The sequence below is a fragment of the Paralichthys olivaceus genome, chromosome 20 (assembly GCF_024713975.1).
Source record: "Paralichthys olivaceus isolate ysfri-2021 chromosome 20, ASM2471397v2, whole genome shotgun sequence".
Taxonomy (NCBI): domain Eukaryota; kingdom Metazoa; phylum Chordata; class Actinopteri; order Pleuronectiformes; family Paralichthyidae; genus Paralichthys; species Paralichthys olivaceus.
Window position 1 is genome coordinate 16,953,004 of NC_091112.1, and position 12,789 is coordinate 16,965,792.

Sequence of the window (12,789 nt, forward strand, 5' to 3'; positions counted from 1 at the left end):
TGCAGAAGCTTTTGATCCCCCCCCCCCCCCCCTTTTTCTTGAATACCAGCATAATGGCCTCTGTGGGACTTTATGGCACTGAGGTAGCAGAGTATCAAAGCAGTGACGGGTTTCCTTCCTTAATGTGTATTCTGACAGATTATGATGATTGCTACAGGAATCATTTCTGAGTGTATTTATAGAAATTTGCTGAGGAGAAGGACTTTGCATTTCATGGCCCAGAGAAACTCTTAACATCATCGCTCCTGCTGACAGCCTTGATGAAACACAGTTGTCATGATTTAATGATGGAAATCCAATTAGAACATAACTTAAACTCCCAAAAAAGTTCTACAATAATAGACATCTTTATTGGTATTATAGCTGTAAGTCTTAAACACATTCAGCGTTCACACAATCACTTGCAGTTGAGTCTTAAAATCCCCAATGAGCTATATGATCTGCAGCATAGAAGATATTTTGGGGATTATAGAAATAAAAGAAGGTTTGGAAATTGCAGACTGGTATATATGGATATTGGCACTAATAATAGCATCCCAACTGTCTTTTGTCAACGGTTTGAATCACTGGGACCACATGTCTCCACATTCCTGGACCTGGCTCTTGGATACAACAAGGCACCAAAAGCCGGCCACATCTAAAATGATCCCACCATGAATGTGGCATTCTTAGTCAAAATGCTCCAACAAAGGACTGGTGTGCCATTTTATCTGAACAAGTTTTATCTCTCCTCCTAAAATATACATAGACATTTAAATATGAGACGCAGTAAAATGACAATGTTGTGAGTTTCGTCAGCTGACCTCAAAGGGCTATTCATTCATTACCTTTCATGGCTCCCAATGCAATGAATAAACTGTTTCACCAAAGAACAAGTGATATATTCAAAGACACAGTTTTGCTCTCCCCCCTCTTATTTTATGACGTTTAGCTCCATTACAGAGAATCAAAGGGATTTTCCCTTTTATCCTTGTTTCTACAGGTATTTTGCACTGACACCTTCACTGAGTTTGGACAGAGAGGGAACATGTCGCTGAAGTTTGGACATAATGGGCATATTTCCGGATTACTGTGAGTAACAGCCCCCTGCATGCCATCCGTCTGCTTCCTTGTACCTAATGTCCAGAATATTATATATTATATAATCTATATATAATATACATGAGATCTTAGGGCATCGAGTGGTATTTACAATAAAAGCTATTTACTTCTTGGTGACAGATCTTTAAAAAGGGAGAAGAGAGTTATGAGCTGTCACAGAAAGGAGGTTTAAAAGATTCACAAAAGAGTTTTTAAATAGACAATTTCCACTGTTCAAAGTGATGCCAGATTCTCTGTTTCTGTCTTTGTTCCCTTGTTTTAATGCTCTGAGAGAAAAAAAAATTATAGAGAATCTGGAGATATACACGTTGCGGGCTATAGCATGAAATCAACATTAACATACACAGGCCTGTTACAGTCTAATGTATTATTTATTCCTTCTATGGGTTTACTTGAAACTGATTAAGAGAAAGATATGTGTGATATATATATAAAAGAAATCAATCGATGGCTGCAATGAAATGCAGCTGATAATTAATCAAGAAGCCATTGTATGAGTCAAACATGAAATACTCTCTTCCTCAAACCCTCCCAATTTCTTGCACGCATGCAATATGCACATGCTGGCATGCAATCACATGCTCTCTCCTGTCAGATGCACGACTAAGGCACACACACCCACAAACACACACACTCACATTCACACACAAATCTGCAGAGATGATATGCAGAAGTAGAGTAAAGCGAACAAAACACTAAATTATTCAAAGGATAAATCCTTAGAGTGAGTGATCAAGTTTGCAAAGTACACAAAGAGCACCTGGTGTACAGTATAATGTGTGTTCAAATATTTACAGGCAACAAGGCTGAAATACACACAAAAAGGCCAAAGAATATCTGCTTTCAACAGAAGCTCAGTGAGGAGAGCACAGTCTAGAAAGCTGGCACTGTGTTAGCCCTACCTCGTATTAGCCCCATTACCAAAGAAAATAAAACTGACTTTAATTTAAAGGCTCACACTCTCTGTGCTGGATTACGGCAGGATGTTGGCGGGTATATTATCAAAGCTTCGTGAAAACAGTGCTGACATTTCACAATGACCTTCGAATCTGATCTGCAGAGGTGGAAAACAGCAGGGGCGACGCTGGTCAGTCGCCGGGAGAAAGTGGGGATATTCAGCAGGGGTCGGTGAGTGTGAAAAACCTGAGGATCCTGGCTACCTGCTGCTTCTGGCAGCACCGTGGACAAAGAGAGGGCTCAACACTTTTTTTCTGTTTGATTGCAAACAATAAGGGATTTGAATCTACTCAAGAAATCCATGGCAACGGAATTTGTGCATCAACCATGATGTGGACTTAACGTTTTCTTTTTGAAAACAGCTGAAAATATAATAACAGGGATGTGTGAGAAAGGTCATTTTTAGGCACTCGAGTCAAAATTATCTGATATGAAACAAAACATCTCTGAGGCTGAAAAAAAGATTTAACCAGGTTTCATAACTCGGACATCAAGGGGCTTTTCATTCACCAACTTAAGAGTCATCATGAGCTGTTTCACTAAATAACAAGCAGCATTTTCAAAGACACAGTTTGAGTTGGTCTCCAGTTCTCTTATGTTTGGCACAAGTATAGAAAACCAAAGGAGCTTTTACTATTCTGCTTGAAATTTTCTCACAGACACATTCACTGAGTTTGCTACAATCATTGCACTGATCATCTGTACCCAAAAGTATGAGTATTAGTCGTAAACCTACTTAATCTAGTTCCATGAGGTGACATATGTAATGCACATATAAAAAAATATTTCTTTTTAGAAGATGCAAACTTTCTAATAACATATGGAATTAGGCTACATCCATACTACTGTACTATACTTTCATTTGAAAACGTTGATCTATGTCCACATGAGCGTTTTGGCACCATAACATGCCTCAAAACGTGACCACATGCACACTGGGCATGGCTAAGGCTATGTTATGACAGAAAAGACCCAATCAGGCAGTGGTTGTGAGTCTTTGCGTCACTGTTTCCAAATAGCTCTGTTTCTGCCCGTCAAGACTAAAATGCAGCCCCACAGTTTTTAAACTAAAACGGGCCCCCAGCAGCTTTAGAGTACTGTGGACACCAGGCATATCAGGAGCAGGAGTTTTTGCATTTCCAAACAAAAAACGTAGTAGTATGGATGTAGCCTCTGCCTGAATACAAGTAAGAAAATGTGCAAACTGCTCTGGCACATGTTAGTTGCGGTAGAACTGTAGAAGAGCTACGTGAGACCAAGAATGAAATGCAATAAATTCCCTTGAAAGGCATGTAACTGTTTTAACATGTTTGTACTCCCAGGTATAAAAATGGCATTCTGGAAGCACTGAGTTATCCCTCACAAAGCAAGATCATCAAAATCTGAAAGCAAGGCATAGATGTGATTCCTTCAGAGGATTCAACAATGTACGCACCTCCGTTCAGCTATAAATGCAGCGAGACCTTTTCTACACTTTGCAGGTGGTGATGGCTTTAACCTGCTCTCAGGCTTTCAAGAATCATAATCAAAATCCAGCAGTTATAATCCATTAAGTGTGTTTGTATGGTCCTGGTGGTTGTGGTGGTGGGAGGGGGTATTCAGTCACTTTTCTCAAAATAACTGAATATTAATGGATTTCCGTCACTAGGCCATTCATGCGTCCCTACTGGAGAAATGCAACAGGCTTCCTGCTTTCCACAGACCAAGCATGCGTACGCATGTCCGGACACTGTTCGACATTCTCCTGAGAGGTGAGTAGTCTTTATGTCCTCCTTTACGTTCGCTCGACACCGTGTGGTGCCCCTCCCCTATCCTTGTTGTTTAAAAAGGTCAATCCCCCCACGTACAACCTGCAGGAGGTTCCACTGTGTCCGTAATCTGCCTCCCAGGTCACCGGAGGTTGAGGGCCAGGGCCACTGTCAGGATGATGCCCATCAGCATCAGGAAAGGCAGCCAGGTCTTCAGGAAGCCTGCACAGCTGCATCAGACAGAGAGGAGAGCGAAGGTGAGGACACGAGAACGAGCACAGAGGTAGATAGGTAATGAAGGTAATGTTCCCTTTATAAATCAGAGTCCACCTGGAAACATGCATATGTGACTCTGCCTCAAACTCTGCCCACTGCTAACCAATCATTTTTTATGGTGAATCATGACATCAAGAAGAAGTACAACTCTCTGACAGAGACATCGAGGTGTTAGTTAGTGAGGTGGAGGTGAACAAAGACAGATTGTGTGGTGGCTACAGCAGTGATGTCAATAATAAAAGAAAATGCACTGACTGAGTGGTAATGTCTTGCTGACACAGTCAGTGCATTGAGTTAGAGTGAATAGGACAGAAAGGACAGTGCCTGAATTAAAGTGGTCAGATTTAAAGGTGGAGGCAAAAAAAATGTGTTTCTCATCGTCAGAATGTCAAGGGAGTTGTTGTATCACCTGAATATATTTTAATCATTAAAAACTGCAGGATTATTAAATTCAGGGACAGCTGTGATAGCCTAGATGATATCTATAAAAACAATAATTTCAAAATTATGAAAAGAGGCTCGACACAGAAATAATATTATATAGCTTTAATGATATCACACACATTTCTGCTGGCTAATTAATCCCAGAGTAATGAGTATCTGTTTGTACTGAGATGGTTCGAGTCCGTTCAACACAAAGATCCAAGATCACAGATCTATAGAATCTATATCAGTCAGTCGGCATCATGGGCCAGGGAATCCTCACAATAATTAAACACTCATTTCCTCCTCATCCTACTATCCACATACTCCTCTACCTGAGTCAGTGTTTCCATCACGCAGCATTAAGCACGAGTGTTACTGCAGTATTTATATTTACACCAATTGGACCGTTTACATCACACATAATTGGGATGCTAACCTCCACTCCGGAGACATTATTTTGACTCCTGTCTCCAGTGTGCTCTGCGCTGTGCACACAACAGCAAAGACACACAGACAGACACACACTATATAAAAAGTATACACATACTCATGATACAGGCATATTGTTATAAAATATATTATTAAAAACTATTAATCACTGGGTTCTGTAAAAGTTATTTTATGTAATTTTACCATTATATGTTGGTTTATATCTTTTACAATTGAAATAATGTTAATGATGGTGGTGGATCAATTGTCTGCTTCGATTCACCTCACGTCAGTATCGCCACTTTCCCGTCTCCAAAATGTTGGTATGCATGGATGCAAGGTTGTGAAAAAGTGCACAATCATCCGTCAAGTGGGTTTTTACAGATCCAGTTAGAAGTGATGTGCGCTCGAAATGGGGTCTGAAAGATGCATACGCAACGGTTATAAATGAGGCTCCTTGTCTCAAAATACGCTAAGTGCGTCAGTTCGCCTGCTTTAAAATGCCTCTCCACGTGTCTCCCATGACCACTTATGATCAGATCTCACTTTCTCATGCTGTATGCAAATGAGCATGTACGTCATTTCTGTTTGCAAAAACTAAACTGTTTGGCTGAACAGATGTGGCCATTGTCAGTGCATTTTTTTTTTTGGTGTGAGTGTGTGTCTTTGTGTTGGTGTGAGAAGGAGTTAGAGATAGAGCGGAGACAGGATGGGGCCGAGTGAATCAGTGCACAAAGCGTTACAAAGAAAAATTAAATATGAAGATTTCCTCATTAATAAAAAAATCATTATGCTTTGATCAGTGTTAATGTTGTAACTGTGGTCACGAATCCACGTGCGGGTATTGCGAAGAGCTTTTTGGGTTATTGTGAAACTGTGGCCGGTCAGAGGATGTTCATGGCGTTGTGTTCACATTGTTTAAAGGCTGTGACCACGTGTCCCAGACCGCCTCCCAACGTGCTCTCTGTGATCAGGTCTCCGATGAGTCCTCTGTGTGTGTCTCACATCTGTATCTATATCTTCAAAACATCTCCTCCTCCACCACCCTGATACAAGTCATCGCTTGCTCTACCCATGACAACAATGGGTTCAGTATGGCATGTACTGATGTGACAGATATGATGGGCGGCAGCTGTGATACTAGAGATAAAAATAACCAGAGTGTTTTGTTTGTGACCATTTCATATCTCCGCATGCGTGATTCCGTTATGTTACACAGCCCATATGAAAGGACACCTCATGTTGCTCTTCTCTCATGACTACTACTGTGTTAATGTCTTAACTGTTCTCTCTCGTGCTCTCTCTCGTGCTCTCTCTCTCTCTCGGTTGTTAATGATCAGATATTTATGGCCTAAAGATCACAATCATGATAAGATCTCTGTACGTTCTGCATAAGCCAAATAAAAGCCTACAACAGCCAGGAATCAACCACAGACATTAGAATAGTTCCTGGTGATGCTTTGTCAGGTCTGTATTTTAGCAATCTTTGCATCAAGCTTGTTTCAGGGAGGTCAGAATGTGAAGCAGTGCCTGAGTTGGACTGAGGTCATGTGACTGATCTGGCCAGTGAAGAACATTTTATAGTTTTGCCATAAAAACGTGTTGGTTTACCTTTTTTAATGTTTGCTATGATTGTGATGCTGCGTTTTCCAGAAACCACAAGTAACTCACGGTTCACACACTACTGATGAGAAAGTCCTCGAACACACCTGAAGCTAGTTCTTATTTAAATCTCCTACTTATTAGTCGTTTTCAGACACGAACTGCACATGTGCTCACTGAGACATTATCCAGAGCTTTCACTGGGGGGCTGACCCGGAGAACCTCCGGAGAAAGTCCAGAGATTATCCGAAATTCAGTGCATGTCTGAAAGCAGCTCTTGATTCACCCACACAATTTTACAACATTACTTATGGATTATTAATGTAGTGTTCCTCGTGTCACCACATCTCACCTGACGTGCTTTCCATGGATGAGAGCGAGGAGACAGAGTTTGACCATGTTCCACGAGGATTTGTTTTCATACCGCATCAGATTCAGAGCCATGGCAACATGTGAGTGACAGTTGTCACAGCAGAGGTTGTGCTTCAGAGAAAACGAGAGAACAAAGGTTTATTGGTCTATCATTATTATTATTATTTGGAAATAAGGGTAAAATCCAAACACCTTATTACCATTCTGTGCTTATACTCCTCTGACGCATCATGCACTGCTGTGTCCCAGGCGTTGGAGCCACTAGCGTAGACTTTGCTTACATCAAGCATCCAGTATCTACATTCAGAGAGAAAAACACTGTATATGCTGTACTGGCTGAAAAAATCTTTGTGACGGTGCAATCGTGGTAGATTTTTATTTACTTACTTTGTTGGTCTTCCAAAAGCCATGTTGTCTTCCTGCAAAAACAAAAACATACTGTAGTATTTCTGTAGTTCAAATAATACGTGTTGAATCCTCCTAGACTTGGTTCATGTCACTTTTTTGTTTGTTTGCAATAGGTCCGTAGTTGCAAAGCAAATCATTTGACAGTAAAACAAATCAGCCCATGATAAACAGTCACATGTGCACTAACATGTTTTGGGACTCTGACTCATGTTTGGATACTGGAGTATCTCTGTCCAGTTTATTGGTTGGTGGCAATAAGGGTTGGTTTTAACAATTTAGGAAATGTGCCTCACATCCTGTTTGTCTTAATTCACCATCAACTTCGTTTGTGTGAAATGGGCAAATGAGTCCAAGTAATAAACAGTTTTTTTTGTATCCACAGTGACTCCAAATGGGGCTTTAACAACAGATAATTATTTTGAATCTAAAGCACATCTCGAAGTGTTCCGTGATATTGCGCATTTTAGGAATCACAACAGCCACCCTCCTCAAAATAGATATTCTGTTTAGGTTTCAAAGTTGTGTTCAGTTAAAAAATGTAGCCCCATTTGTAAGTGAAGTTCAATCTTGTTTATGATTTGCCACCACACAGCACAACATCATCCAGCATGCATCCTTCCACATGGATTACTTTATATCGTTGATGTTATAGTTATACTGTTTACCTATTGATTATCATAAAGAAAGATAAAAAGATCACCATCATAATAATTTGATAAAGTTAGTCAGAATTCTCACTGACAATTGTGCAGTGTTTGGGCGTCTGTGAAGCTTTCAGACTCATTGATCTATTTCTCAAAATGGACAGTCTGGATCAAATTACAACACTTCCGGAAAACCATTGGAATCGTTTTGGCTCAGCGGTCAGAGACGGTTGTCCACTAAACAGAAAGTCAGTGGTTCAATCCCTGGCTCTTCCAGTCTGTAGTTTCCTTGGGCAAGATACTGAACCTCAAACTGCCCTTGACAGAAGTGCTTTGAGTGGCCATTAAGACTGGAAAAGCTTTATCATAACAGTCCAATCTACTTTTTTTAAAAGTTTTATAAACAGGCTTATTTCAAGCCGCCTTTAGGTGACGCTGAAAACACATTTCAGTGGACTACTAAAAACTACAGTTAAACACTTAAAGCTCATACTCACTGTGCCAGAACACAGCCAGTGCTAGAACCTAGAAGCGTCATAACAATCCCACACTCGCTCACTGTGTACAATGCAGAGGATCTCTTGCTATGTTCTCACATCGGCTCCTCAGGACTTTGCGGACTTGATACTAGGGGATACGCCAGGTGGATAAAGTCCACAGAAATTTGGACATTTGCGTTCACATGTACACGTCCACTGGAGAAGCTCAGGACGATTTCCAGAGTTCAGTGCACATCTGAAAGAAGCTATAGAGGCAACAACATTTCCTCAACATCAGCCACTGTAAACAACACCTCATCACGGTCATTACTCACTGAGACAAAGTATGGTCCGGCAAAGTCTCGAATGACTCCAGTGGAAGTGCAGATTCCCATGTGACCAATAAATGGAAACAACCATCTGAGAGAAAGAGAAAAAGTATTTTAAACACATGTTTAGGTCTCAAAAAAGGAAAAAGGGGGTCAAGGCCTTTGAACACTAGATTCGCGCACGTTTTATGTGAAATACATTTTCATGCCGTTAAAATTTTTCAAACCTGTTTCCAGTCAATAGGTGCAAGCTTTCACATCAGCAACAGAATTCCAATGAATGATACAGCAGCTTTTTTTGGGGACCAAGGTCAATTTTTTCCAACTTTTACACCTGAATCCAGTCAGAGAGCATGTTGTTTACAACATCACATTTTGAAGTAATATAACTTCCTCTTCTATCCAGTCTGATATGAAATACATGTATTTCAGCTATTTGTATTAAGCCATTGCTCACAGTTACTTTTGCCTATATAATGTGACACCTTGCCGACTTGAAGCTACAGGTGAACAGGTGATCCAACTCCTGTGTAACAAATCGACCTTGGTCCGAAAAAATAACAGCTGCAATATTGCTCAGTGAAATTCAATCACTGATGTCAAAGTTTGCATTGAACTTCTAAAATATTAACATGCAAAAGAAATACATCAAAAACATCTTCTTACATGGTTTATAAATTCAAACAGTAGAGCAGTTTTTCTAGATGCTTATGTTTTGCAGAAACAGACTCATTAGTTTGCAGAGCTTCTGTTTGATCAGGTCATGGGACAGGGACAAATCAATGATGTCTTTATATTGTGCACAACTGGCTTTACTAATACTAACACTGGATTAATAGATAATGGAAATCAAAGGCACTGAGTAGACACACAGAGAAACAGACAGACACAGACACAGCTATTCTTATTAGGACTTTCTGACTTTCAGTCATTGTGGACAACCTGACCAAACCTTAAAGGGATGGTTCACCGAAAAATTTAAATTCACTCATTACCAATTCACCACTATGCCGATGGAGGAGTGGGTGAAGTGAGAGTCCACAGAACACTTTAGCAGTCTCAGGCATAAACAGTGTTGCAGCCAAGGTGACTCCTTCTTCAGATGGAATAAAACAAGAGAAAAAACAACATGCCTCTGCAAGCCCCGATTTCAGATGTGACTCTAAACATGTAAACAGTCATTTACATCATGTTTTTCGGTCATTTGACTTTTCGTCTGAAGAAAGAGTCACAAAAACACGCTTCCATCAGCATGGCGTGGAGTAGATCATTTATGGATTCATCTTTTTTGAGGAACTATCCCATTAACCCTCACTAAGATAAATGACCTGAAGTGTTGCCCATAGTTGCACTGTCTGAATGTGTGTGTGAATGGCAATAAACTGCTCTGTATAGCACTGTGAGTGGACATCAAGATATAAAATATAAATACAGAACATTTACCTTCACCTAACCACAACATACACCTCACCCCTGCCCAGGACCTCAGAGGTGAAGTTTTACCCCATTGGGACCAAACGTCCCCCCATGAGGTCTACTGGTCCTGACAAGGTCTAGGTCTTTATGCTGGGCACAACACACAACACACACTCACACACCGTTTACACGCAACAACAACCATATGGTTTAAGCCCTTCAATTTGAACTTGTGACTAAATACTATCTCATCGTTCCAGTGGTAAGAACACAGTAACTTTATGACACTGTGATCATTTATCTAAGGGTCATAAGCTTCACCCTCCACGTTTGTTGTTGTTGTTGTGTTTCCCATCTTTATTAAATGAGTGTTCTCAGGCTTTCTAATTGTTTGTTATGCGTTTAGATTCATGTGTATTTCTAATGGGAGTCATCGAAGTACATTTCCCCAGTATTCAACACAACATGTGTCAGAGGGAGCGAGCAACAGGAGATGGACCAGTACGTAGCTAGCTAAGCTAAGCTAGTGGAGCTGTCACTTGGTGCCGTGTCCCCGGGGCTTCGGTCCGGAGGCTCAGCGGAGGTTCACTCACGATAACACGGGGATGGGCGTCCACACGACGCAGTAAGGGAAGCGGCTGGTCTCGGGGTTGATTCTCTCGGACGCTGTGCGGTAGTTCTTCATGGTGTCTTTCTCGACAACATCCGCCATCATCAGCTGAGGAGAATGAACTTCAGCTGTCCCACTTCCAGCCGCGTCAAGTCAGCCGACCGCACGGGCGCGAGGCCGGAAAACGTGCGGCGTCAGCTTCAAAATAATACAAAAAGAAATGTGGGCATTCATTGAAAGAAAGGCGCTGATTATGAATATCGTTCCCACAATATAATCATAAACATTTTATAGGAAAAATCATAACAGAAAACACGCAAGCAAACTGTGTATGAATAGCAATATAAGATGCGTTGAGCGATAGAGAGATTTTACTTTGAAAGGTACAAGGGGAAGATTTTAATTTTCTGTAACTTGACACTAATAGTGTTGCTCGGCAGCAACAGCAGCTTCCGGGGTTTCTGTGAGCTCAACAGGGAAATGTTTTAACCTGAGTGACACACAACACATAGTGAATTAAAAATACTTTTAATCTAGAAAGACGTGGTGCAAGTTTCCCTTTAACTTTACTATCTACAGGCAGTTTTCATTTTCATGTTGAGATCAGGCTATTCATAAAAAACACAGCAACATCCACCACAGCAGTCATGGTCATGTTCACAAAAACTAGTAAAAACTGAATTTATTAGAAATGTTTGATCGTCCAATAACAGTTCACTAAGTTGTACAAATATTCTGTATATATATATCATCAATAACCAATAGATATGTTTACAGCAATATTTCACTCATTTTACTAGATTCAGGCAATGCCATTAACATGAAAAGTGTTGATCAGCATAAAATATACCTTTTGATAAAATAATTTAAAAGAGAGAACACAGGAAAAATTCATTGATTCCGGTTTGTTCAATGTCAAGATTTATTGTTTTTTTGCAGCTTTGTATTATTGTAGATTAGATATCCATTGTTTTTCATTGATCAGTTAGTAGCTTTTTACCTTGACCTTCATGAAATCAGCATGTGCAATTATCGATATATTTACATTTTATAGATAGAATTTGACTGATCAAGAAAATTATTAATTGGTATTGAAAATAGTGATCATATTCAGCCCTGGTCATGAGTCACAAGTCATCACCCTGAAACATATGACCCTTGTTTTTTATTTTGTCTTGCATAACCCATCCTTTTACTTGCTAAGACTGTTAAAATAATTCCAAACAAACAGCTAAAATCGAGGATGTGTACAGTCGGAGTCATTGGCAGCATTAAAAATAACAATAGTTGTGAGGGCCACAGCCACAGAGGGTAATATACTCAAATTCACTCCCTCTCATTTTTTTGCTACACACAGGTTCATTTCATTTGTAGTCAGCCACACCAAACAATCAAGATCCGTTTGCTGATTTGTAATCTGTTTATTTATTTGTTAACCTCACATTGTTGAGATGAAGTGCACATATTTTAACACTGTAGGGTTACACAGAGAATTGTTTTGTGATATTAATCATTTGCTTCTTTGTCTTTGAGTTACCGTGATTGTTGGGGGAGGTCCCTTCCTGCTGCCAAAAGGCATGGCTGAGGGCTGAGGACACTTAAATCCTGGAGCCGGCTCATTGGGCCGATCCATGTGCTGCTAGGTCAGACTTTATAGACCTAATTATTACATTTCGGGTTTATAATGTTTTATATTTCTTTTGCAAAATAAAAAGGTTTTTATTTACAACTCCTGTTTCCTCATTGTCTCACTGCTTGGTCCCTTACAATAATCAAGCCATTTACTTCATCTGTCCTGTGCTTTGTATGACCCTCACACTAATATCACCACTTTGACTGTCCATCAAAAACAATTACATTTGAAGTCTTCTCTGTCACCAGGTCACATTGTTCAATACCATCCTGTGTTGTACTGCTGTAAAGGTCCATAGAGCAAATTTTGGGAACACAAAGTCCAAATCTTCAATTCAAGTGCTAGTGTAAGCTGCATTT

General features: G+C 40.2%; 1 protein-coding gene across 1 annotated transcript; it reads right to left on the reverse strand.

The window, feature by feature from the left end:
• Nucleotides 1-331: 331 nt before the first annotated feature.
• tmem222b (transmembrane protein 222b) lies at nt 332-12,415 on the reverse strand. Its single transcript, XM_020090889.2, has 7 exons — nt 12,335-12,415; nt 10,781-10,995; nt 8,778-8,862; nt 7,299-7,330; nt 7,112-7,208; nt 6,892-7,022; nt 332-4,036 (listed from the first exon to the last, which is right to left on the reverse strand). The coding sequence occupies exons 2-7, from the start codon at nt 10,900-10,902 to the stop codon at nt 3,949-3,951; spliced, it is 555 nt and encodes a 184-aa protein (XP_019946448.1). The 5' UTR covers nt 10,903-10,995; nt 12,335-12,415; the 3' UTR covers nt 332-3,948.
• Between the last annotated feature and the right edge of the window lie 374 nt (nt 12,416-12,789).

What these genes read in the sequence shown, in the direction of transcription:
- tmem222b (XM_020090889.2), bottom strand. Translation starts at nt 10,902, where the DNA reads ATGATGGCGGATGTTGTCGAGAAAGACACCATGAAGAACTACCGCACA. An exon ending in GCTTTTGGAAGACCAACAAA is followed by an intron (nt 7,209 to 7,298) that starts GTAAGTAAATAA and finishes CTCTGAATGTAG; the next exon opens with ATACTGGATGCTTGATGTAA. An exon ending in AGGAGTATAAGCACAGAATG is followed by an intron (nt 7,023 to 7,111) that starts GTAATAAGGTGT and finishes TTTTCTCTGAAG; the next exon opens with CACAACCTCTGCTGTGACAA.